At 39.3% G+C, this 27,247-nt stretch overlaps 1 protein-coding gene across 12 annotated transcripts in view; it reads right to left on the bottom strand.

Moving 5' to 3' along the window:
- LOC144044333 (KATNB1-like protein 1) overlaps positions 1 to 27,247 on the bottom strand; it is a 43,008-nt gene that overhangs the window by 3,241 nt on the left and 12,520 nt on the right. For 10 of the 12 annotated variants that reach the window (XM_077558714.1, XM_077558765.1, XM_077558673.1 and 7 more), the window contains 2 exons: positions 152 to 255; positions 36 to 73 (listed from right to left, as the gene is read on the bottom strand). In XM_077558714.1, the coding sequence (XP_077414840.1) occupies positions 36 to 73; positions 152 to 250 (137 nt within the window). In that variant the 5' untranslated portion in view covers positions 251 to 255. Of the gene's footprint in view, positions 1 to 35; positions 74 to 151; positions 256 to 10,485; positions 10,589 to 13,471; positions 13,769 to 27,247 lie in introns of those variants that run through there. The other 2 variants (XM_077558740.1, XM_077558757.1) reach the window with 2 other exon arrangements.

Below are 27,247 nucleotides of genomic sequence, written 5' to 3'. Positions count from 1 at the left end.
ATCTGTCAACAGAGTGACATGTGGTGAGGCCATACCTCTTCTTGTTGATCTCCTCTTTTTTAGCACAATCTGCCTGAAAATGAAACAAGAAATATTTGTACTAATAGCACAAACAGGACTAGAGTGAGGACAAGAATGCAAAAAATGTCACCTTGGTGTCCCGATGAGAATAAGTAACACTGTAAAGGGAAGACTCGATCTCCAGGGTGGCTTCACAATGTTGGTCTGCGGCTTCCAAATTTGAGTCCATTATACCTTGAGAAACAGATGCATACATAATAGCTGATAGCTACACAGTGCTGTCTTGGAGTTTTCTTCTCCAAGTAATCTGGCTTCCTCCCACATGTCAAAAACATCCACACACAGATGCACAACTGGGGTTGTCTCCAATGTCTCACGTGACATACAAGTTTACTTGTATGTGCGGGGAATGAGGGGAGCCTCTTCGATTGGCCGGGAGTCGACTGCGTTCCATCCATTGATTCAATCAATCAAACTTTATTTATATAGCACCCTTCATACATTTAAGTGCAATCCAATGTGTTAAACAATTCAAACATCCATAATATATTAAAAACAGAAATTTCCCCACGCACACGAATAAATAAATATATAAATATATATATATATATATATATATATATATATATATATATATATATATATTTTTTTTTTTTTTTTTACATGGCGGGGCACAGAGAAACCATGTGAGGAAAGACACCCAGGAAACGATTTGACTCGATATAGTACGGCTGCAGCTTTTGTCACGTTTATTAAAATGCAAAAACATGTTTAAAAAAAAAAAAAATCCTAAGCCCATAATATCCATGTTAATAAAAAAAAAAATAACAACAACAAATTATCAGTGACATCAAACCAATCTGGTGTATCTCTCTCTCAAAAGATGATTTGATAAGTATCTCGATACATGTGGTGCAATATGATTGAAACATACATCTAGCCATCCATTTTCTATGATTCGATTCAGGTCGTCAAGTCAAAGCTGATTTTCCAACTCAAATCGTTTTTTTTGTTGCCTAACTTATGGTAACATATAAAATATAAAAATGCACCCTAATTTATTCATACTTAGTTTCTTTAAGCTGACATGAAATCACCACTGCTACATTTGCTTTTAGGAGGCTTAACCTATAACATGCATGAGATTGTTTCTTCCTAATAAGACATTTGCCCGCTAAAGACTACTGACAGCAAATTTCCTTCAACACATAATACTTTAAACTCCACTCTGATCTTCTACCAATGTCACAGTGACAGATGAGATAAACTGACCTTTTCTGTTCCGTTCCCAAAGGCATTCCACTATTTATTATCGTTGGGTGTCAAGGCCCTCAGCTGTGGCTAAGCCCGACATCATTAGTGGCATATTTGTGAAATGCCAAAAGCCTGCGGTGAAAGGTGAGACTCGGGGTCACGTCGCCACAAACATTTCAGGAATAAAATAACATTCAAACCCCCAAATTTCAAGTCCCAATATCGTACACGCTCATCGGAAAACCTTGCAGCTGCCATCTGTGATATTTAGAGGGCTTCATTTTAATATCATTTTTCTTAAAATAAGCTTTATTAATGCAAATGCAGAGGGAATGTTAATCAAATCAGCAAAACATTACGACCATAAATCATTCAAGCTGTGTTTTCATTTGGAACGAAGAAACGGCAAGCGGTCCAGCACAGACCACCATCATGGATGGACGGTCCTCATTTGCATCTACAATAAACCGTGCATATTAAATGTTAACCTCTCACTTCTTCCGTACATCGTATCCAGATATGTGCCAAAATTGCCTGGAAATTGCACAAACCTTGAAAGACACTTGACTAACTGATAGGTTGTTAACCCTGGAGAACCCAAGAACCCTTTTCTTCTTTGGAAAATTATGAATTATACATTAAATGACTGCTATAAGTTCACTGAACACCAAAATATGTTTTTTCAATTTTAACCCTTTTTTTTGAACTAGCTCAGAGTTGCTAATTTATCAAAATATAGATATAAAACATACTCCTAGGCATTCTGCAACATGATATGAAATAGATTAACAAAAAAAAAAAAAAAAAAATTTACCATCTGATGGTTTGCTGAGAAGATGGTTTTGTTTGGATTGATTTCCAGCTCAACAAAACAGCATGTTGCCAGCCATCTTGTCACCACCACTCTGGCTCATGTAAGTGCAATATTCATCCACTAGATGGCCCCATGCAGGGGTCAGAAGTGGCACTCTGGACTTTTGAAGTGAAATTTGTCAACAAAAAAAAAAGGTCTTTGTTATTTGAGTAGCAGAATTTATAGGGGCCAAATTTGACCCCGTGGGTTCTCCAGTGTTAAAGAACTGACCTTTTTACTTATATATTTTTTTTTACAATGATTGTTTATTTAATTTAATACTGGCAGTGGTTTGCATATCTGTCTCATGGTTCTGAAAATGGTGCTGACCAACATATTCGAATGATTTGATAAACCTCCCAGCACTATCCAAATCTCTGACCACTCTCCGTGCTCCCTTCACAATGCGCCCACTTGAAGCCAGACTCCTACCATCTTAACCCGGGTGGCTTCAATGTTTACATGTCTGGCCTCGCCATCTGCACTCATGTGGCTTCGCAAAGAAGCCACTAACAGTAGCCTCTTGTTCTTGGCACCACATCCTGACATGGAGAAAAATCTCCCTGCGTTACATAACAGACGCCAAGCTTCTCCATCCGTCAATGTGCGTTTTGTTCTGTGGTGTTTAAAGTCCAAAAAAGTAGCAGTTTTTCCTTCCTTGCGCCGTGTTGTGCCCAGTCTCTCTCGATCGCTGCACTTTTTTCCCCCCAACCTTTAAGCCGAAGAGGTAAAAAGCAATTTAAACGGGACTGACCACAGAATGTTTCAGTCAGCATTCCTGCAGGATGAGAGCAGCGGCGGAATATGCTAAAGGCCCCAATCAAGACGCTCTTTGTTCACAAGGCAGCATTGTGTGGTTTAATCAGTCCAAGAATGGAAGTCACTGTCGCCGGGCGAAACATTGTCCTGTGATTGGAGTTACTTGTGCTTCCTAAAGAATACAACATGAGGATTAAGTGGGCATCTAGGGGACTCCGAAGCTCATCAGATGATGAAAGGGATCAAGTGACGTGGAGGGAAGGTCTCATTGGGACAGTTTAAGATTCAACTAACTCATCCTCATTGGATGTGACAACCAGCAGATTTCGATCTTTTATCTTATTTGAATGGAAAAGAAAACAAATGGGAACAAGTGATTGGTTACAGATCAGAAGATGACACACATGTGAAGCAGGACTCCCATACTTAGTATGGATTACATAAATATACTGCACACATTGATTATGGAGAAACTTTTCCGTGGCTTTAAACCCTTGCTGTAGACATCCTGCATGATTAGTCCTAAACGAGCATTTGGATTCTTAAGAGATTTCATTGATTATCCATCAATCCATTTTCTATACCACAACTTATACTCATTATGATTGCGGGTGAGCTGGACTCCATCTCAGCTGATTTTGGGCGAGAGTCTGATTACACCCTGGACTGGTCATTGTTACTTTGCACTCATAGAAATGGCTTTTACTTTGCACTTTCTAACCAGCAGAGGGTGGTATGAATCCATGTGAACACCACAGGGACAAAACCTGCATGCATTACTTGGCTGAACTGATGTTAGTTGTATGCATGGCCTAACCAAATCAACTTAGATTTATATACTGTTGGAGACAAATTTGATAACAATAAAAATGACATTCTTTCACCTTCACTTAAAGAGACCCAAAATACACACAAATAAAAAATAAATTAAAATGTGATTCTATTGTAAAGTATGATACAGTTTGTGTACAGTGCACTGAGTCTGTTGTGGGTGGTAAATGGATTTTAGATTCCTCTGTGGTGTGTTGAATCAAAGAAAATGGTGGTTTTGGTGGGAATCTTAAAAATGTACATCAAACTCATGTATGCATTTTTTTTATCGGATAATGGTAAGAGTGTTCAAGAGTGAACCTGAAATTGGGCTTTAGGCGATATGTCCCCCCCAAAAAAAAATCTAGATTTTTTTTCCAGTCATTCAGGACGATTATGATTTTAATCTAGCAAAAACAAGAAATATTTCTTTAAAAGTTTAATTTAATCAAAAACAATTCCTGTGCAAAAATGTTCAGACAACAATAATGTATACAGATTCCAAATCAGTATCAACATAAACTTAACATTCATTCGTGCTTAAATGCCACAATGAAGGAGTTGGTAGCTATTGTAAACATGTCTTGTCTTGTATGTACCAGCCATCCAGCATTCTGCCACTTGTGTAAAACTCAACCCACAAAAATATTTGGATGTAACAGAAAATAATAATAAAAAAATTGATAATCCATCAGATAAAACTCAATTTCACGATTTAGCAAATTTTTAATAATTCATTTTTTAAAATGACATTTTAAATTAATTCGACTTATCGCCCAACCCCTAGCTTGAAGCAGTCCTGACAACTACTGTAATTGTCTGTTTCCACCGCATTGGCACAGGCTCCCACAGAAACGTGCATCTGTTAGGGTCATTGGGAATCTCAAAACAGTGAAAGAGTAAAACACTTTCAGTGCTCATTTGAAAATTCTGCTCTTTTGTCTTTATATCTCTATCTTGCCTCGAGCTGCCCCATCATAGGTACACCCTTGCCGTTGGACTTAATAAAAAATAGTCTGTATGATCTTCCCTTGTTTTTTTGCCTCTCTTTTAACTACTGTTCTCTAATTGCATTGTATCGCTCAAGGTCGTGTATGTGGCTGTCCAGCGTGCTGAGTACCACTATTTTATGTCATCCTTACATAACATTACGTAAAATGATCCTCCCTGTCGGCAATTAATGACCCATGTAGAAGAACGCCCGCTGTCTTCAAGCTGGATTTAAAAACCACAACGTGATTGGTAAATGGGCATCAGGGAGAGCTTTTCCATGAAATATTTCCAGGTGTCATTTTTGGACATCCATTCCCAATTTCCATTCTGCATGTCCTTTGGCCTTTAAAGGACAAAGTTGCTGTTCTCTGTAAAGAACTGAAGACCATCTGTATCTAGTATGTAGCTCATGATGGGACCTCAATAGAAAGAAATAACATTAGCCTCCTGCAATGCAACAACGGCAGGATTTAAAATTGAAAAGGGTGTATTTAAAGGCCTCCTTTGTTGAGTGACAAGTGTTTCAAATCTATCAAACTCAGCTGCGTACACCTCTAATGACTCATCTCAATTCACCCCAGGCTCCCCCAACGTGCCCTGGAGTTCTGCAAATGTGGCTCCAGTCATCGACCGCAATGACAGCAACTGCAGTAAACTAAGATCCTGCAGCTCCCCTCTGAAAAACCAATGGGTGTTGTCAAGGAATCGGTGTCCATTCAAACTCCTTTAATTAGGAGATGCAGCTGAAACAGGCACTTCTTTGGAAGTTCAAAGTTACCACCACAGATTAATAGCCATGATGCTGAGGGATGTAATTCCATACATCCTTGACTCCCCTGGTAGAATGGACATACTACACCAGAATTACAAATAATAGAGATGTTGAAAATAAACTTCATGTTGAAAACATCACATGCGTCTGTTGAGATCATCAGCATTTGCTGTATTTTTTTGGTTCTTGAAAAAGAAAACTGGAGAAGAACCAAAAATAACTTTGTTCATGAGATTTGAAGTCCACCAACTGCTAATCTCGCGTTTTTGGCATCTCGCCTTCCCATCGGACGATTTACAGACGACTTTGAACTCGCCGGTCTGCTAACAGAATAGCCTTACTAGCTTCGACTATCTTGACTAGTCTTGAAAGATTCATAGTGGCAGGACCACCTGACTTGATGCAAGGAACGAAGGCAGTGGTGCTAAGGGGCTCAATCTTAGTCGTCAAAATATGATGTCCAATAATGTGCAGTTAGCGGTTAATAACTGTGATAACGAGACCCTTTCATCAAATTATAGTTGATTGCAAAAAAAAATTTAAAAAATCGTTTGTCCTTCGACTACTATTGTCCACAAGTTTGCAGTAAGTAGAAAGAAGTTCTACAAGTTGTGACCTCGATGGAAGCAGAGGAGTGCTGAACTTTGTGTCTTCTATCCGCGGACAATACAAAGGAGCCATACATCTGCGAGAGTGACTCATTACCAACTACAGGAGTTCTTCTCTCAGACAGGAAGATGTCTGCTTGTCAATTCCAGGACAGCTGCCCACTCCTACAGTATATCCCAGTCGCTAAACAGTCACAGACCCGCTGGCCCTGAGCCCGGCCGCCATCTGCGCTGTTGGGAACTCAAGAGAGGAACAGCGGCAAGACCGCTGAAAACTGCTTGCTTCATATGCACGGGACACACGTTCACCATTCAAGGTATGTGTTAACACTCCTATAGCACGGAAAGTTCTGAGTGGGCCCGTCGCAAGCAGATCAAACTACGGCGGATTCAATTCTTAGAATGAAAAAGGCACCTGAGAAGTAGAAATTCTTTACCGGGATGTTGTCTAATTCACATGATGGGACACTTCCTCTAACAATGAAAAGAATGACAAATAATTTCAGTTTTTGTGTTATTCTTCCAACAGAAATGAAAATGTAAATAACCCTCGACCAAGTTTGTGCAACAGTAAGCATGGAATCCAAAAATAAACAACACAAGCAAAATACATATTGTGGCTCCTACTATGTGTGTTAATTTGTAGTCGTGTTCTTTCTTATTTTGGTTCCTGAAATAAAAACATTGCGCAGAAATCACAGCTTTTATTTTGTTTGCTAATTGGATAAATTTAGCGCTGATCAATTCTGATCCCGTACATTGAGGAGTACCACACCGGCGGCGATGTGTGTACCCTGGAATTTAGAGTATTTTCTCACTATGCGGAGGTTAAAGTGAAGAGTGCCGTCTGACTTTCAGCACATCTGAACCACCAGGTCAAGCCTGCAGATCAAGTCTCTGTATCCTTTTAACATGTATCCACAGCTGGAATCTGGGGGTCTGCGCACATCATCAGCCTCCATTGAGATATAGCTCGGGCCCGACTTCCAAAAAGAACTTCCATTCAGGCAGAATGAGTGGTCGAAGAAAGATTTGCTGGGTAAACATTTCTAGTCATCTAAAACATCGGTGGGCAAATTCATGTGCTTGAAGGCCACATTTGATTTTAGAATTGGATAAATTGGCAGACATTTGTGGATGATGTATAAAAAATATATATATATATATATATATCAAAAACTAATAAATGTTGTAAAATATTGATATCTACAATTTCTATTTCACCAGAAAAAAAAAAGATTCTTGGTTTTTCTGTACAAGAATATGTAAACATTGGTTATTTGACCAACATGTGTATGAAATTATTAACAATAGACCACTTGACTAAAATGAAACATGACAAAGCAAATGTTCGGACGGCCATTAATGGCACTCAGGCCATATTTTGCTTACTCCTGATCCAAAGTGTATTCACTTCACTTGAGTGCTGTGCCACGTGGTGTCCTGAAGAAGACCAATGCCTTCATGCCATCATGATTTCTATTTCTACTGTATATCTTAGGTCAAGCAGGGACACGATACTCGACATTTTATAGCTATGGTTAAATGCGGGCTTAATTTATCAAGCAGCTGTGTTCGACTAATGGGTGTTTAGGTTCACAAATTTTCACGCTGAGGCAGACTGATGTCCTTGACAGTTGAAAAAAAAAGAGCAGCGTGATCCCAACATCCCCTCAATTCAAAAAGCAGGACTTTGGCCCGGCTGACATTCCATTTCCAAATGTTTTTCTTGGATTATGTTTCTCAGACTGTTTGTTGTGTTGTTGTGTTATTTAACTGTGATGAAGCGTTACAAGTTTTCACTGCTCTAATTAATCGGCAAAGCATCTGAGACTTAATTGGCAAAACATATCTATGATTATAAATATAGTGTATATTATATTTTAAATATTTATTTTGACTTATGCCCAGTAGATTATTTAATATTTTCCCAGGTGTGGGGGTGTAGAGCAATGGCATAAATTTGGGATGTTTTGGCTTGTCTATGTTGACAATGTCTAACAGTCGACGTTTTTCTCTTTGGGTGGACATTTGGAAAGAAAAGAAAAAAAAGCGGCTGTATAACGAATCCCAGATCTTAAATGTGCATTTTTATAGTGTCTGTCTTGCTGTGAGGACTTTGATCGCAAGGTTACTTTGAGCAGATTTCCACATTAATACACAAATAGACTGCTAGGCCAACACAACAACTGTATTGTACATATTACTCTCTATTTTGCAGGCTTATGGACACTTTCCCAGATATTCCACTTGTCAAATGTTGTCAGATGTGGTAGCGCTAACAGCACCCTTGTGCTTTGTCATCCAACCACAAGTTTAGTCAGTGGCAGATCAAAACTGCTGCGTGCTCTGTAAATGCCACACATGGCTTTGTGGACACAGCTCAAAAGACACACGTAGCACATAATCAACCAAATGTTAGCCTATAGCTTCAGCTGCATGCAAAAGGTCAGGTGAACGTTTAAGATGTTTCTTTCAAAAGTCAAACAAGAAATAAGGCAACGAAACCCCCCCAAAAAAAGAGAATGCCGGACAACCAGCCCGAAGAGTTTGTTTTCAATATATAAGATTCGATTGTACTTTATGTTGATTTAAACAGGGCATCACAGGCTCATGTTTGAAAACTATTTCACTGTCCTTTCTTTTCTTTGATCCTTCCTCGGGTTTCCTGACGGCCTCACGACTCTGCCTGGAAGTGTTCGGTTTAGGTGAACGGTATGGGATTTTTTAATAGGTTTTAGGTGAACTAATGAATACACACACACTTGCACGCACGCACATTTATAAAAAAAATAAAAAAAAATTAAAAAAAAAGAGAGCAATGATGATGACATGTCAAATTGGTAAAATTACCGAATGAACAATATTGAGCTCTCCCAAAAAACAAAAAGAAAAAGAAAACTATGCATATACAGTAGTTGTTATTCATTTTTGTGGGTTCTTCTGATCAAAATACTTACATAAGGTCATTATAATCCCATACATTTTGGATGATTATATATCATAATTTTCCTTTGACAAATGGCTAGTAAAAAAAAATAGGAATAGAGTTCAGGATTCTAAACACCCACTTACAGTCAGTAACCAAACGAGTTGACAGGTGATAAAGGGTTAAGCTTTTTTGAAAGCAAAAAGCTGAGAATACACTTTTAGGCCGATCAAGTCTTTTTTCTATCACTCCATTAAAATGACATTTTGCTTTAAGCTAACCCTACCAGGATATTGGAAACTTGCGAGCGGCCAACGGGAGCAAAAAACAAATAGACTAATGGAAATCTCCGCCTACACAAAAGGCTCTTATGTAACTTGGAAATGCTTGTGGCTTGGGCGCATGCAGAATGACAGAAGACACTTTCCTTAGAGAAGTGTTTCTCACGTCGCATCTCTATTTACTACTCTGGAATATATTCTGGGTTTAAACATTGTCAACAAATGCAGGTCGGCAACAGTCAGTGTTTTGAGGCTGTTTCATATAGCGTTAGCCCAATAGCAGAATTGGCTAGTCATTTTTTAACAATTTTAGATAACAAACAAAAACTCAACTAATTTATTCTCAAAGTATCCACTTACCTCACAAAGAAAAAAATATTAGTACATTTTATTATTTATTTTGTATTTTAGAGGAGAAGTATTCTATTCAAGAATCAAAGAAAGCTATTCGAGCAGTCTTTTATTTTAAATATCTATTTGATGACTTTACATTAAATGCAAGATTTTACTCAAGTAAATATCTGTTACAAGCTTTGGGGGAAAAAAGCAGAAGGAGGAGTAAAAAAATTTGATTAATTGCGATTAATTATGGAAAATAATGTGATGAATTAGTTACAAAATTTTTATCGTTTGACAGCATTAGTATTTTTATTGATATTGTGACAGTAAATTAAGAATGACATAACGATTGGGGATGTAACGATAACGGCAATATTGTGATTTTGCGATATTAAAACGGGCACAATATCGTCATTGTCATGTCACGATATTAAAAGCAATCTGTTAAAAAAGTCAGGTTGATTTCCATTTGTGTAGTTTTTTTTTGTGCAGTTTAATTTGTATTAGGGATGTTTTGGCCCTTCTATATTTTTAAGCCACGCTAATGGTCAGATGAACATAGTATGCCTGTGAACCGAGTCAATATGTGGAGGAACTCAATGTGTGAGTGCATTAGCAAGTAAGCGCCTCAATATTAAGTGTTATTAGAGATTGTAGGTGGTTTATAGGCATTGTGTTATGCACAAAAGCAAAACATTGTGCTTTTCTTTAGTATGAGCTCTTTTTTTTTTTTTTTTTTACAATATTGTGACATTTCTTTAATATCGCCAACCTCCCCACGATATCGTGATAATTATCGCATCGTGAGCTTCATATCGTGATAACACCGTATCCTGATGTTTAGATATCGTTGCATCCCTACTAACCATAAGATGTAAGGATTCTCTGTTGACCACTACTTGAAAGGACAATCTGTGGAACCTTTGTTGAACTTCTCTCTGATGTCGACGCCTCACAGTGCCGTGGTGTCTGGCGTAAGGAAAGAGAAACAAGCACAACTCATGCTCACGTGTTCTCTGTGTGCCTACATACGGCTAACTGCCACTCAAACGGCTTCATTATTGTAACAGTATCTGTAGCCAATGATCAACACTGCTGAAATTCTACTCTTTGAACTGCTCAGGCTGTATCGCTAGCTGTCCCCCGCTGAGCGATAGACGAGGAAAAGGTTGTGTTCAGGGCAGTCTACGTACACCGGCGGTGCGGCAGGAGAGGAGGGTATCGGACGCCAAACTCTATATATGTAACCCAGAGTGGATCATTGCGCTTGTTTACAAATGCAATGCGATCACTTTTATAGTCCAATAAAAGCTGCCCATTTTTCCACTTTGTCATCGCCCAAATTCCGAAAATCACATGCGGAAAGTTCTTGCTTTTAATAACGAGCGTGCCACATGGTACACACGTTTGCCACCATTTGTGATTTCCTAGATTGCAGAAAAAGGCACTGATCACAATCCAGGAAAAAGAACGCATCGACTGTGGCTACAGATTATTTGTCCCTTTATGATTGATGATGTGGTTGTGACACAGCCACAGCAAAATTGTGATATCCTTTAAGAGCTGTTGTTGACAGATATCATTATTTGGCTTTTACGGGGAAAACATTTGCTTTTATTTATTTGTCTGATACATCCTATACCAATCATTTGCTTCAATAAAGGCCTTTGCCAGATCCTGTTTTACGTGGTTGTAAAAATAAATAATGCATTTTACGTGTTGGTGGAGTCACACATCAAACGTTGTTGACATGAGATACTTGATTGGAAATGGAATTCATTTCATCTTAATGACCAATTATAACGGAACTTATTTTATGTACCGTTTCTCTAGTTCAGGTTCATGGGGGAAGTAGGAGCCAGTCCCAGCTGGCTTATGGTGAGAGACGAGTACACCCTAGACCAGGCAAGTCCTGCATGTTTTCTGTGTCTCCTTGCCTCCAACCCAGGTGTTTCAAATCATCAGCTCATAATTACGTTCTGCAGGAGCCTCTCAGCTGTGTTCGAGAAGGGAGACACCAAAAACATGCAGGACTGCGGCTCTCTAGGACCGAACTTGCCTATGGAGTGAGTCTTCAACGATAATAATATACATTTTTGGGGGTTAAGAGTAGTTTTAGTTTTTTGATCAATACTGAGCTCTCCAGAAAAAAAGAAAAGAAAAAAAAAGAAGTCGTTTTTCAAAGGAAAGAGACAAAAATACATACTGCATGTGAACACTGACAATTTATGGACTGAAAAATCCCATGTTCCTGAAGACCACGCGAGACCTTGACATGATGTCTCCTACATCAGTAAACCTGATCAGTACCAAGTCATGAGTAATGACACATCTACAGTCGTTTCACTTACTGCAGGCATTACCAGATTATGATGTAGTTGCCTCCACAGTCCACAACCCAAAAAAACAAAACATTAATGAAGACTTTGTATCAGATCATTTCCAGTTCAAATAAGTTACTAACCAATATTATCTAATTTCAAGAGTCAGACCAACAAACTCCATTAGAATACATGATCAGATCTCTTTGTGATGTTGATAGATATTATAACATTTTTAATACTTCCATTTTATTTTATTAACCATTGTTACACATTATTAACATTTTAATTCTTTATATTAACCTTGTCGAAATGTTTTGTGTCCTGAGCAGAGCAGATGATGTTGATCTCGTATGGTCTGACCTTAGGCTGGTACACATTGATTGGTCCAAAATTCCTTGTTTTATTTTGTACACGCACATTTCGGTCTTGAAAACAAAATTTGCTTTGAAATAACACACACACACACACTCTTTACTTTCTTCATCAGTCACGGCCACCGTAAATTTGGTTCAACTTGTTTGTGAGATTTTGTCATGGGGAAAAGTAGAACCTTCAACTATATAACATATTCAGTCCCGAACACACGCCCAAATCTGACCTTGTTTACGCCATCTGCTCTGGAAAAGTACTCAGAGATATGTTTTGTCTACAAATAAAAGAGAGGAGGTCCTTAAACAATAAAAGCCGTCCGCCACCCGGAAGAGACACATTTGACGCTCTGAATCCCACGACGTTTAAGTGATGATAGAGGCTGTTATCTGTCCAGAGATCTCTGATTGATTAAAAATCATTTTTGCAAAGGTGTATTTTTCTTACATTAAATCTATCTTCATTTTTGGAACACGCAAAGAGGACAAAATCCCTTTATTCCTCTTCAATGTTCATTATCTGGGAACCAGAAACATATGTTATGAATTCAAGGCCCTCAAATGCTGGGTTTGGAGGATATTTGATCAGTTCTGTATCTGTGTTGCCCCACAACTAAAGCGTGAAAATGAACCACTCTTGGACCACCGTGACAAACAGCTAAATATAGCCTGTTGTGCAAATACACAACACTTTTCTGGGAGGTCTCCTGGCTGGGTTTGAGAAATGGTGTAAATGACATCCAATAATCCTCAAATGCTGATTCTGAGAACACATCGTCATAAATCACATCTATTTGTGACACTGTGTTTGTGTTGGTGTGACAGAGAAAGTGCAGCGGTTTAATCTTGACGTTAAGTGGATGACTGTGGTTTAAAGTGGAAATCAAACTTAAAGGATGACGTAATTTATATTAGGTATGGATGAGTTTTTGGCACTCTCATTAGGTATAACTGTGCGCAGTTATGTGGAAATGTTCCAGCTCTAACCCCAGAACAGGCAATTCACCAAACATCACTTGCTTGCCATTACAGTCACACGTCTTAATTCTTATCACAGCAATTTATCAGGAAGACATCTGAACTATGCAAATGAAGGCCCATGGTCTTGCTCCTGTAACTTCACAGTTCAATTCTATGGCTCCATTTTTTTCTCTACCCACCTTCTTCAGGTTGAAATTTTCTGTCAAGTTGTCACAACAGGCATGAGGACGTTCGGGTAATCTCTTTTGGAGAAAGGTGCGACCGTCAGGAAAAACACAGCTAACCAGCTGGGACTCCTTTTAACTTTTGAGTCTCGACAGTAAGCATGCCTTAGAGCTTAGCGACAATGAGGTATGCAACCAAGTTGCCTGGTAGCACTTGAGAATGTTGCTTGGTTGAAAAAGTTCTGGATCACGAAAGTAGGGCCACACTCGGTGAACTCCAAAACATGCACTCTGGATTCGGTCATGCCCGTCTGGTTACAACAAAATAGAGAGCTGCTGTCTTCTTTCACAGTCTGGCACTACCGACCAAAAAACAAATCCAGCGTGCTTTTGAGAACAATGCCAGTTAAGCTATCGAATGTCCTGAATTGTGCGTGTGACAAGCAGCTTGTCCATCTATTTGGTTGTGGGTATGTTGTCGTTCTCGCACAAGTTCTCACTGACACCTTTTTCCTGTTGGGATGAATACATGAATGAAAGGTCATTAATCTAGATGTCACTCACCTACCTGTACGTTATTAGAACATCATGGTACAGTGTTCATGCACTCTGTTTAAAAAAAAATAAAAATAAAAAAATAATAAAAAAAGTTTCAACAAGAGAACTCCATTAAAATCATCACGTTATGATTTGCCGTTTTGGTAGCTCAACCCTTCCAGACTTCAAACACCCCAGTGAGTCTTCAGGACACTGTTTCCAAACTTCCAGGCACGTGCAGAGACCTCACTTTGCACTCTCTCACATCAGGGGAACAAATAAGAGAGGGTGGAAACCACAAGCCCTTTGAGCATTTTAAACACAGGCCTGCTGCTACCATTCAATACGACATGTGCCCGGTAGAAAGCAATACCATGTCTAATGCAGGAGTGTTATGACAAGGACATAACCATACGACAGACGTTCGGCGATATTTCAACACTCTATTTCCCATTGGGATCCGCTGCAGGATCATTCGGAACCGCCACAAAACGCTGAGGCTACTGGTATTTATCCAGTGAAGGATCTTTCGGCACTCTGCAATGTCAAACAAAACCACTTCTTCTAAGGCAAATGAGACCAATGGAGACTATGTCTAGTTATACATGACATGAGAGGTCTTGGCTGCAGTGAAGGACAACTGATCGGGAACTTAAGTTATAGCGTTTGGGTGTGAAGTAGAAAGACCGAATGCATTCTGTGTCGTCAAAGCCCACATTTTAGGCCGTAATGGTAATTATCTCAGAGGGATGGAATCCAGCGCTGTTTTTGAAAGAGTGATCATGCCCGACTGATTTTCAATGTTTACGGAGCGCTTTTAGGTCCAAATGAATGGCCAATTTTAGTTCTCCATTGCACCTTGAAAAAAAAAAAACAACTCATGATCTTCTTCAGTAACCTGTTAATGTGGACTGACTGACGCACCCGCTACCAAAATCACAGATGTCTCAAATCACAGACTAGAACATATTTAACTAATCTGTCCAGGAATAACAGTCGGTTTTGTCATTAGAGGACATATCCTTGGCTTCGTGACATGCGGCAATTCGACGCAGACAGACAGGTAGCGCATGTCCCCACCGTCTGGTCTCATCTTTTGTTTATAGTTTTGCGTGGATTTGGAGAAACTGGATTTATTGATTTGCCAATAGCGGGGTCGAATAAATCCAAAGAACATGAAATGACCCTGTTCTTAGGTCTACATCATTGTTCAGAATAAAATGGTCAATATAGGCTAGATATATATTAGTGTCATATTCAGCATTTCCCTTCCTCCAAACACGTCAAGTTGAGTTGAAGCCAAAGAGCTTGATTTTGGTCTCATCTGACCACAACATCTTCTCCAAGTGCTTGCTCGAAGTCATTAATATATTCATTGTCAGTAAACCACTGACTGGCTTTCTGAAGTCATCCTCGCTAAACCCCGCCCCCCCAATAAAAAACACAGACTACTTTTCTGAGTCCCCCCCCCCCCCCCAATAAAACAAAACTGCCCCTTTCAGAGTGGTCTTTTATTGGCGGCAGTCTAAGGTACACTTGTGCACTAATCATGGCGTCTAATCAGTATCTTGATATGACACACCTGTGAGGTGGGATGGATTATCTCGGCAAAGGAGAAGTGCTCACTATCACAGATTTAGATTAGGTTTCTGAACAATATTTGAGAGAACTGTTGATATGCATGTGGAAGAAGTTTTAGATCTGTTAGTTCATCTCATAAAAAATGGAAGCAAACACAAAAGTGTTGCCTTTATGTTTTTGTTGAGTGAAAATCATTTAACCAACTCTTCTTGGGTGGTAACAGAAGCAGATATTCCTATAATTCCTTTGCGAATAACTGCACCAGATAACACAAGCCTCAGTGTTTGTTTGATGTACAATATGTTTTGACCATCCACTGAAAGGACCCTGGCAAGAATTTGAGAGAAGCAGATCATCGCGTGGCAAAGAAAGGGTTTTTGTGTGGCCAGCGGCTGCCGAAGAAGCTTGTTTAAACAGACGCACACTGAAAGACTTAATGACCGTGTTGACAGCAGTCATACGAGATGTCTATTGAGGCTGCTGAGCTGCGGCTGAGAGGAGGCTACAGCTGCACGCAGTGAGGGCAGGGGGATGTTGTGGTCACCTTCTCCTTTTTGTAAACTCCAGAGAAATGAGCAACACAGGATTCCTCCGAAATGTGACTTTGGTATTTTCTTTCCCCCTGAAAACCAATACAACGTAGAATAGTCAATGCTTGCGGTAGCACGCTCTATTGTTGCCAACTAAAATGTGTCCGAGGTAACATTTTCTCCAGCGCCGACTCAATTCAACACAAATGCATTGACGTTGAACAGGGTAGACTTAATGGTTTTGTGTTTTCATTAATAGCGGCGCATATTTTGAATACAATTGTTCTGATGAATCCCACAAACCCAATATGCTATTTGCACATGCTCAACACGTGCTGAGCAGCAGCAGCAGATGAGCACGTGTGCAGTACTGGAGAAAGCTGTAGTGGAAAATAAGGTGGATCTCAAAAGAGCAAGTATTGTACATTTTGTTCAAGCAATACAAACAATCCGTTTCACAAAAACCTACAAATCAGTCACACAATTCTTTTTTTAATCTTTCATTCCAGAGTTAAAATGTTGTGCAAACGTCTGAAAGAAGTCAGAGACCAAAATAATTTACGACCTTCTTCTCTTCTGTATGTGCTGTTTCATGCAAGTTATTGTGTGAATTTAAAGCATCTGATTTTTTTTTTTTAAGCTATTTTAAATGCAGATTTATGGAGAAATTCCTGTATGTATTGGGTCATGGGTGTGCTGGAGCCTATCCCAGTTGACTTTGGGCAAGAGGCAGGGTACACCCTCGAAGCCAGATATTGAATAACAACCATTCACATTCACATACACACCTTCAGGTATAGTGGACCCCCGCTATTCACAGGGATAGGGACAAGGCTGGGAATACTGCAAATCTGCATATAATTGACGCCTATTGAAATTGGTTAAAGGGGTGGTGTGGGCTTTGGCGGGGATCGAACCCGCAAAATTCTTTTTTTTTTTTTAAAGATGATTCTATATGTTTTCCATGTAAAATTAGTGGGTGAGGGCACCTCACAAAACCCTTTTTTTTTTTTTTTTGAATAATTGAAATAAATATGCAAATCCACAGTTGCCAAACCAACAGTAGGCGGGTTCAATTGTTTGGACAATTTATGATCGTCAATTAACCTAAGAATGACATTTTTGCAATACGGGAGGAAGCTAGAAGGTGTGTATCTGTTCAATAAAAGACGATTCCATAGTCCCTAACCCTAACCCTAACCCATCCGTATATCATTTCATGGGAATGATATATTTTCAAGTGGAACGATGTGATTCTGCTTGAGTCATTGCGATTACAATTTAATATTGTACGACTGCAGCTTTTGCCATGATTATTCATTTGTAACAACATGTAAAAGCTCTCCAAAGACCAAATTATTCAACGGCAAAGCTCTCCAAAGACCGAATTATTCAACGGCAAATCGTCAGCAACTTTGAAACTGATTTGCATGATGTATATCTCTCATAAAACACATCTTGATACATGAGATGTAATACGGATCAAGGATGGTTTATTTTAAAATGTAACGATTTGATTCGGTTCAGTTAAATCAAAACCGATTTTCTGATTCAAATCGGTTTTGGCTACATCACTATGGAATACCGTGAGAAAAATTATGCAAGCACGGGGAGAACATGCAAATGTCACACACCATATCTTTTTATTTTTTTTGCGTCTCATTACTCATTGTCATCTTTAATCCTTTCTCAAAATCCCAAATTCTAATTACAAGACTTGTACAAGGCGATATATGGCATGGTTGGAGAAAGAGGGATGAAAAATGAGAAAAAAGGACATGCGCCTGTTGGCGATTTACGATGTCGCAGCACCTCCAAATCCTTCACTTTCCAGCCTCTTAGAGAACAAGATTAAATGCTTTTGGAACGACCAGGAGACACTGGCTGCCGTCTTTTGTGTGATCGCCTTGAAAAGAAAGCCACTGAGAGTCTGATTACAGAAATCTGTTTCACTTTATCGCAAAGGTCATTCCCCGTTTGTCACAGCTGCAGCACTTTCTACAACGCAATCAAACGAGAGGTTTCATAATATGTTTTCAGTTTTGAAGATGCAAACAGGTTGATTCCCAGCAAGGAAAAAAATGGATATATATGTGTATGGCGCAAGGAAGCCTCAGACACTATTGCACAGCCGTATTGAAACACGCAATAAGTCTGAAATCTCGAGTCTTAAAGGGGCTGTGGGGGAAATAGTGTCAGAAACTCATCTTTTCAGGCAACATTGAATTTTCAATGTCTAATCTGAGCTTTTTCTTTCCCAACTAGTAATGAGGATGGGTTCAAGATGGGTTTAACATTAAGATGAGAATCTACCCTTGTGTTCGGTTTAGTACTTTCCATCTGTGCACTGGTCACATTATCTCTGCCCTCAAAAATATGACAAGCTAGCATAGACTCAACTATTGCTCTCATATTTCACCTACACCTTTTTAAAATAGGATACATTTTCTTTTTTGTGTTTCTTTAAAAGGTTCATGTACAGACGCTGCAGTAAATGTATACTGGAGAAGGATAATAAGCACGAAGGCTACCACGGCGTTACAGTTGGCCCGCATCGATTATTTCCAGGAAACGTGGAGGGGGCAAGGAATGGGTCAAAGCAAGGAAGAAGACATTCAACTTTAGTACAGCTGTGGATGCAGCATATTTGAATTTATCGATGTAGATTACAAGCAAGCAACTATTGGTCCAGTTTTGCATTTTTTGAATAATTAACTCTTTCACTGCCACTGACGTTTAAAGACGTCAAGTAAAAACCTACGCTTCACTGCCAATGACGTCAAAAGACGTCATCCAATGATTTTTTTTTTTTTTTGAAACGGGTAGAGGAAACCCTTCCGCATGTCTGGTGAAAGTTTAAAGTCTGTCTGTTGTGCCTAATGACTATTTTTGGCCCCTAGAGGGCAGCGATGACTCTCTTTTGACAAGATCGGGTGGGCGTCAGTAGAGGCGGAGCTAGAGCGTCGAGCAGGAGATGAGAATGGAAGACAAAGGAAAAATGGCGGCCGGTCGCGAGGAGCTCACGCCCGAGACGTTTTTTTCAAAGACCAAAAGCATCGCTGAAAAAGCACATTGTTGACGACGATGATCATCATCGATGATGAAGATGAGGGTGGTGACTCCGTGGTTGAGAAGCATTGACGCGGCAGTAGAAGACGTTAGATGGAGCTAGATGGAGGAGGGAACGGGCAATGGCGAGCGTTTGCAAGCAGCTCTACACTTACAAGACGAAAGGCATCGACCAACGTTAAAATAGTACATTGATGACGACGATGATCATCCTCAATGATGATGAAGGTGAATCCGAGCTTGACGGCGAAATTGGAACCGCTGACGCGGCGGCTATGACGGTGTCGTAATGCGGAGCGCAACCGAGCACGCACAGGCGGACGTTCGATCGGACGACGGAGAGTGCCCCGAGTCCAATGCATATTCATCGGAGGAAGTGTGTACAGTCTGCTACTTGCTTTTTATTCCCCGGAAAAAAAGCCCGTCAAGAAAGTGTAACGTTTGCACGCAAAACGGACCAATGCGAAAGTGAAAGTAAACTGTTGTGCGAGTCCTGGCGTCTCCTTGCACGTAGGAGAGCGTTACAAAAAGAAAAACTGTATTTGAAACATCCACATAATTGTAAGTAGTATCACAGTTGCACACATTTGTAAATAGTTTGCGAAATTGTTTTGTCAAATTGTTACACTGTTGAATGTAAATAAACGTATTTTGCAATCAAAAAACACTTTTTCATTGTTGGTGAAAGCGTTTTACAGAAGTAAAGCACTATTTAGGTGTTTGTGGCATCATTCATGGACAAAAAGAAGTGTACAATTCACTAGAGTGCATGAAATAACAGTTTTACAAAAAGCTCTTTTTCTCCGTTTTTTGTTTCAAAACAGAGAATTTCGGTGAAAGTAACCATTTTCTATTGTTGATTACTGAAGAACGGAATAAGGTAGAAACAAACTTTTTTTTCTGATGAAAGCTGAGAGTCCAATCTTTCATTTGGTAGTATGTGTGTTTCCATAGTCCAAACACAACATTTTCTGTGGACCTTGAAAGATCACTTAAAATGCTTAAATCGGCTGGCAGTGGGGACAACCCGTTTCTGAAAACGTCTGGCAGTGAAAGAGTTAAAAAGTTGCTTTTATGCGTGAAGACAGTGAGTTAACTTTTGCTGTGAATTGTCTCTATAAAATTAGAACTGATTTCCATGTTTGCCCATAGCAAGCCAGCATTGTTGCCTGAACAATTGTTCATCATCCATTTTACAGGGCATTATTTGAGAGTAGTATTTAGTAAGAGGAGTATTTGGCAGTATTTGTGTGTAGCATCGGAGCATTTTCACAAGTCTGAGTATAAATGTACAATATCGGCACTAATACTGGTATTGATTGGTGCATCCCCCATTATCTAATAATAAGTTATAATAGAGGCGCAACGTTAAAGGACTAGAACGGCGAGGAGGGCTAAAGCTAACGTTTATCCGTCAAGTATCTGGCCAAGAGCATTGGATTACCAATGAAGTGTCAGGAGGACTTTTTTTCCCCCAATTTAGCGACAATGCTACGTGGAATTACCTCCTCTCTTGCGTGCTTCAAATCTGATTATACAAAAGCTTTACAAGTTTGTACAATACGGATTTATTTCCCCTTGATGTGTGGTCAAAATGCCATCGAAGTTAGCGGTTTCAGTCTCGCAGTGTTTTTTTAGGTACGTTAGCAAATTCGGCCGTGGCCGCCGTCATTACTGCCTTAAAAAGTCTTCTTTATGGTGTTGGTCAGTTGATATATTTATTTCCCTCACATTTTACATTTGGTAACAGTTAGCATGAGCTGATTCAGCCACCATATACAAAGTGCAACATTGGCTACGCATTGGTTCCTCTTTTGGTAGCCTGGAGCGTGCTCAACTTTTTTTTTTGCTTCTTCTTGTGTGGCAGTTGGTGCACAACAGCTGTCAATCAATGTTTAAGTGTGGCGCAGAGGCATTTTCTATGCTGCCAAAATGTCTTCGCTAACGCCCATTTTGGGATGCATGACGTCAACGTCCGTATCTCTATAATCTACGGTGTATAAAATTGTTGATATAAATCATGTGTAGTCGCATTCGGCAGTCATATTTCAATAATAAGTGCAAATTCCATCCATCCATCCATCCATCCATTTTCTTAACCGCTTGTCCTCGCAAGGGTCGCTGGGGTTGCTGGAGCCTATCCCAGCTGGCTACGGGCAGTAGGCGGGGTACACCCTGAACTGTTTGCCAGCCAATCGCAGTAAGTGCAAATGGACAGGTCTAAATATATATAGTAGATCAGGGGTCTCAAACTCAATTTACCTGGGGGCCGCTAGAGGCAGAGTCTGGGTGAGACTGGGCCGCATCAGGATTTCCACAAGAAAAGCGCTGATAAAACATTCCAACGTTATCAAATATCTTTATTTTTTAACAAAAAATAATGAATTAAATAAATTAACTTAAAGATGAATAAAAAATAAATCAATCAGTAATAAAAAAATAAAATAATAATAATGAGCATACAGTAGATATACACTGGCTGGCTAAGTAGAGAAAACTAATTATTTTTATTCCGTTTCAAATGAATGAGTCTCGGGTTGAACTTTAACTTTCAGTCGCGCGGGTCTGTGGCGCATGCGCACTTTCGCTCTCCGATCGTATTGGATTACGGCAGTTCTCCGAATTTCTCAAGTGTCATGTTAACGCACTTAATGTTAAGTTTCAGTTTCACTCGCGGAGATGGCTACAGACACAGACACAGGCTGGATCACGGATCATAGCGCCTCATTCAGTTCTATGCTGAGAGCAGCGGAGGACTGTGCGCGCCGAGCGGAGTGATCGGCTTCACGGCTTCTCCTCCGCCCAGCTGATTGGAGGAATGAATGAGTGAGTGAGCGAGGCACTGGACAGCCAGGCCGATGTCCCGCCCTCCAGAGCCGTATACCTCACCGTGATTGGTTCATTCAGCTCCGAACACAACAAGTGTCATTCATATCAATCTTGCGGGCCGCACGAACATTAATCTTTCATATTAAGACGGGGGCCGCAAATTATCGTCCCGGGGGCCGCGAGTTTGAGACCCCTGTAGTAGATGGTTTGTAATGTGCCTTACAGCCCGGCCACATGAGTGGAGGGTAAGAGTAGAATCAAGTGCAACTAAAAGTACCTACTATATGATGAATTTACAATTGGGCTTAGCCGTTGTTTTGTATAATCATCATCATCATATTCCGATTCAAAAAGACCACCAGGAGAACATTTGTGCTCGTGTGACGTTGGGGCTTAATGAGCGTAATTCATCAAAACACGACTCCTGTCAAGTGCGCAGATGTGGGACTTGAAATTCTCGCCATTTTCACACCGCTGATACATTCAAACAGCAGTCAATCAGATCCGCGTGAGTCATCCGTTTGTGCTGCCTGACTCAAAAGCATCTGCTTCCTCGTGTAATCCTCTCATTCGCACTGTCCTCTCAATGGTCAGTCGTTGGATTGTTCACGTTCCCATGCACATGCAGAAAAACGACAAACACTTGTGAACAAATTGAAAGCCATTTCTCCAGCAAAAAATGATAAGTGTCCCTTTGCTGCATATTGGCCACTAAAGCACGAGTGCTCGTAAATCTTTCCTAAATCATGCAATATTGTCAGTTTTAGTGAGAATTATCATTTACAGACTGTTGCTCTTGGAAAGGAAAGACCTGATTTCTTCGTAGGGTGGAAATAAATAAATAAAAATTCTAATTGGTCCAACAATAACAAAAAACAAAAAAAATTGATAAGAAGCCTTATTGGTTCGAAGCATGACACGAGGACCACTGCTGGGTGTTAAAGAGGACCAGATGATGGGCCCAAAGAATTTTCATCCGCTGGGTTTCCAATAGTCATATTTTCTAAGATGATGGCCACAGGAGAGCGAAACAGCAGATGCTGAAACTTGTCCTTCTGCATTAAACCATTTTGTCAACATTGTCTCAATTTAAATGAAGCACTAATTAACAGCAACTTCACTGACTCATCACTTTGGATTGGCCAGTACAGAATATTGCAATGGAGTGTGTGATGATCTCCTGAACGGGAAAGACCTCGAGTGAGAATTTTTTGTCGCAATGCCATAAAAGCTTTTTCCGTTACTATCCTGGGATTTGGGTATAACTGACTGTGAAACTACTATAAAGAGTCACATAATAAAAGTTAGCCTGTTCTACAGAAACTTGCCTGCTTTGAAAAATAGTGGGGATCTGACCACTTGGGTACACTACTCACAAAAAGGAAGTCATATTTGGCTTTTGGGTGCAATTTCCTACCAAAAAAGTGAGGATAAGATGTACACAGAATGCATAGATGGATGAAGCATTGCAGTGCACTGGACAGCAATGCACATGTGCAAACACTTTTCAATGTTTCAGCACTTTTTGCACAATAAGTAATACCCTATCAAAGACCTGACTGACTAGTTTAAAGCCTCGCAATGGAGAGGTAACGTTACTCGATTCTTAGGTGTCATCTTAAGTCTCATAATGTCAAAATTTGTACATCATGTCAAAATAGACTGGCTATATCAATTCTCATTGAACCAGGATTTATTGGTCCATTCATGGATCAAACACCTGTTGTGAATTTTGTAGTTCGGCTCCTTATTTAAAGAACAACTCTTATTCATTATAAAATCAAAAATGTCACAGCTGATGAACAATTCTTGGTGTTCCTGTAGCCCCCCCCCAGATTATTTTACCTAAAAGATAACAATAAATTATTTAAAAATTTAAAAAAAATCCAGAAAAGTTTTTGAACTCTCCAGACCAGATTAATTTTACATCGACCTAGAATTTCACATTGACCTCAGTAAATCATAAAATGGCCACCGACGCAGGTTCTCAGATGTTTGCGTGATAGCAGGTCGAACCCAAGAAAGTGTTTACAGCAATAAACGTTTCTGGCAAACATATTAAACCATGTTTGGAAATTAATCAGCACTTTTTGTTTTTAATCAAAGCCCGAGGAGCGTCAAAGGAGGAAAAGTTGGCAGAAATCTGCTTGATCTCAGTTCTGCTCACAAGGGTGGTCTGTTAAGATAAGTAGTTAAATAGAATCTTGGTCAAGTGTTTCCCAAAGATGCTAAACTATCCATTGAAAATATTTACTTGAAGCAGGCACTGAGGGAAATGCTCAGCTGGTATTAGCACTTAACAACTCAACACAACTCTAATACAGAGGTGTTGATGTCATGCAATTACAAATACTGATGCCAGACATGTGGACCAGACTTCAAACTTGAGAAATTACTCCAAAAGGAAGAGATTAATTTTTGTTAAGTTGCTGAACCGAAAGAGCGCTCAGCGCTTGGCATGACTGATTTTGTTGAGATTTTAATGACGATGTTTGTTTGGTTTACAACTTTGGAAGCGCCTCAGTTAAGCATTGATTACATAAACTTGTAATCATTGAAATGGCAGTCTATGCTCATACTTGTTTTGTTTTGTTTTTATTATGGAACTATCATCATCATCAAGTCAATTCTTCTTTAACCTGCAAACTACTTGAATCAATAGTTCTTCTTCAAATTCATTGATTATCATGCCCTGCTATTGATTGGTGACCAGTCCTTCGTTTACTTGTCCGAAGTCATCTGGCACAACCCAACGCAAACAACGCAACCCTAATGAGGTGCTGTGGTTTTGAAAATGGATGGGTATGGCCTATTATCCTCTATTAAAAGAACCAATCAATAGTGTATAAAAGTGTCTTAACGTATTGGATCAAAGAGTGCCTAATTACACTCTGTGACCTGGTGCAAATGTTGCCGCTGAATCCCATTAGACTTCTTATTAAGTGACAAAAAGCAACAAGTTAGCAGAACGCAGAGATGTAATTACATTCCCCAGAAGTCAGAATACAACCGCTTCTTTCCACTTGCTTTGTTTTGTTTTGAAAAACGAGGCCAGATGAAGCAAAGAAAAACTGTGGGCCGGCCCACTAATCTGCTTGAAAGCATAAAAGAGGATGGAGAGAGATCCGCCCGTCTCCAAGAATTGCGCCGCTATTTTCCACTGAGACATGTGGATAAACATCAAGCGGAATGGGCCGTCGGAGGGTAAAGTGACAGTGGGCAGTGACAGCTCCAGCTCACGTCTGCGCCGCCACGCCTGCAACCGAGCAAACAGAAGGGACAGGAGATTCCACTGGAAGCCCACTAATAGGCTGCACGAGGCAAAAGGAGCTTCTTTAGAAGGGAAAGTGGAAGGAAGGAGAGATGGACCAAGACAGAGAGCTGCCTGATCTTTCGGCGAATGGAATGGGAAAAATAAACACCGCGGTTTTGAACATTCAATAACGGAATCCACTCGTGTGGGATTCACTGGCTTGACAAAAACGCAGACTCCCTTTTGTTTTCATTAAACATTTATCAACTATCCAATAAATTAAAAATACAACAAGCATTTTGCTTGGAGTTCCTGCTATTTGGGCAAAACAAAAGTCCACCACATGACAAAGTGCAGCTGGCTTGAGTTGACAGTTCAACTTTTTTGAGTTTATTCAAATATTATGACTGCCAAAACTAATGAACTCATCCTCAAATAATCCTGAATAAAAGTTTTGTTCTAACAATCTATAACAGTATATAATGTCACAAAGTAAAAATAAAACAGGAAATGTAGGAATGTTGATTTTGCTTACTAATGACTAAGCAATACTTAAACTATAAATTGGAATATACTCAAAAAAGATGTTTGACTGCTCATATGCTGTGACTGAGCCTAAATGTTTGGCAACCAGAGTAGAATATATTTTATATTGAGTGTTATGGTATTCCCCTACTCATAACAGAAGTCAACAAGAAGTGCATGTTTGTCAGAAGTCAGTGTTTAATAAGTTAGATCCTATTGTGCATCATTTAAAATGGTTTACAACACTGGGATAATACGCCAAAGTTATTATTCGAATCGGCTCCCCGAGATTGCCAGATACGACGTGTGCGTGCGTGGCCTTTAGGGGGTGCCAAAACTTGGATCAAAATTCACCTTCAATGCAGTTTTATTCAAACAAAGTATTACAATTAATTCTACATTTCAAGTCAAAAAGAAAGAGTCAATTGAAATGAATATAAATATTAAATCAAATAAGCAAGGAAGAGTGAAATTATTTACATTTTAAATTAGCGTTCCTGCGCAAGCAGAGTGGCGGCTTGCGCACTCTCCGCCATCTGCATTGAATTCCCGCTTTTAAATCTGGGTTAAAAAAAAGCTGAGCTCAAATAAAGATGTTTTTCTGAATCATCAGAATCAATAATCAATCAGCAAATATAAATACTGTACCATGTAATTGTGACACATCAAGCCTTTAATGGAGGGGTGGGTAAATATTTGTAATCTAAGACCACATTTATTTTATTTTTTAAACAGACAGATAAGCAAGCACATTTGTTGTTTAAAAAAACAAAACAAAAGTTCTTTCATTCATTCAATCATTGGCAATTTTAGTTAATTTGTATTTTTAAATTGCATTTATAATTAATCAAATTAGAATAAAACCAAATTTAACAAAACACAAATGTAAATGTAAAGTTAATGAAAAATAGTTAATTTGACTAATTTTGTTATTTTAATCAATCAACCAATCCATTATTTAATGAAATAATTAAATAGAAATATATATAAAAATGATAACATTTATATATTTTTGAATTAGCAAAGTTGGGGTAAAATACCTTAATTAATGCAACAAATAATGCAGGATTTTTCTTAATGTAAATGTTTGTTGTGCCAGATTAAAGAACAGCGTGTGCAGCTGATAACAGACATTTAATAAGTTTATTTAGTATATCCTGGCAAGAAAGAAAAAAAAAAAAAAACATGTCAGAATTGTTTTGGAATTTTATATCAACTATATTGAGCAATATTAAATACAAATGTGCTAGTAAGTTGCCATTTTGGGTCCCTCATTTCCAATATTGCAGGTTTCTTTCCTGAAAGTATCCATAAAAGGGCAAAGGGGAAGTGATGTTGTCACTTTATAATGATCGGGCAGCTGGTGTTGTGTGGAGAGTCCTGGGTGATATCGCATGATGGAGACCAGCTGCTGACTCAGTGACTCATTTTTACCTCAACAGGGAAAAGCAGAGAAAGTGAGGGTGG

Source organism: Vanacampus margaritifer, chromosome 1, assembly GCF_051991255.1.
Source record: "Vanacampus margaritifer isolate UIUO_Vmar chromosome 1, RoL_Vmar_1.0, whole genome shotgun sequence".
Lineage (NCBI taxonomy): Eukaryota > Metazoa > Chordata > Actinopteri > Syngnathiformes > Syngnathidae > Vanacampus > Vanacampus margaritifer.
The sequence above is the reverse complement of the archived record's forward strand: the minus strand, read 5'-3'. Positions and strand labels throughout refer to the sequence as shown.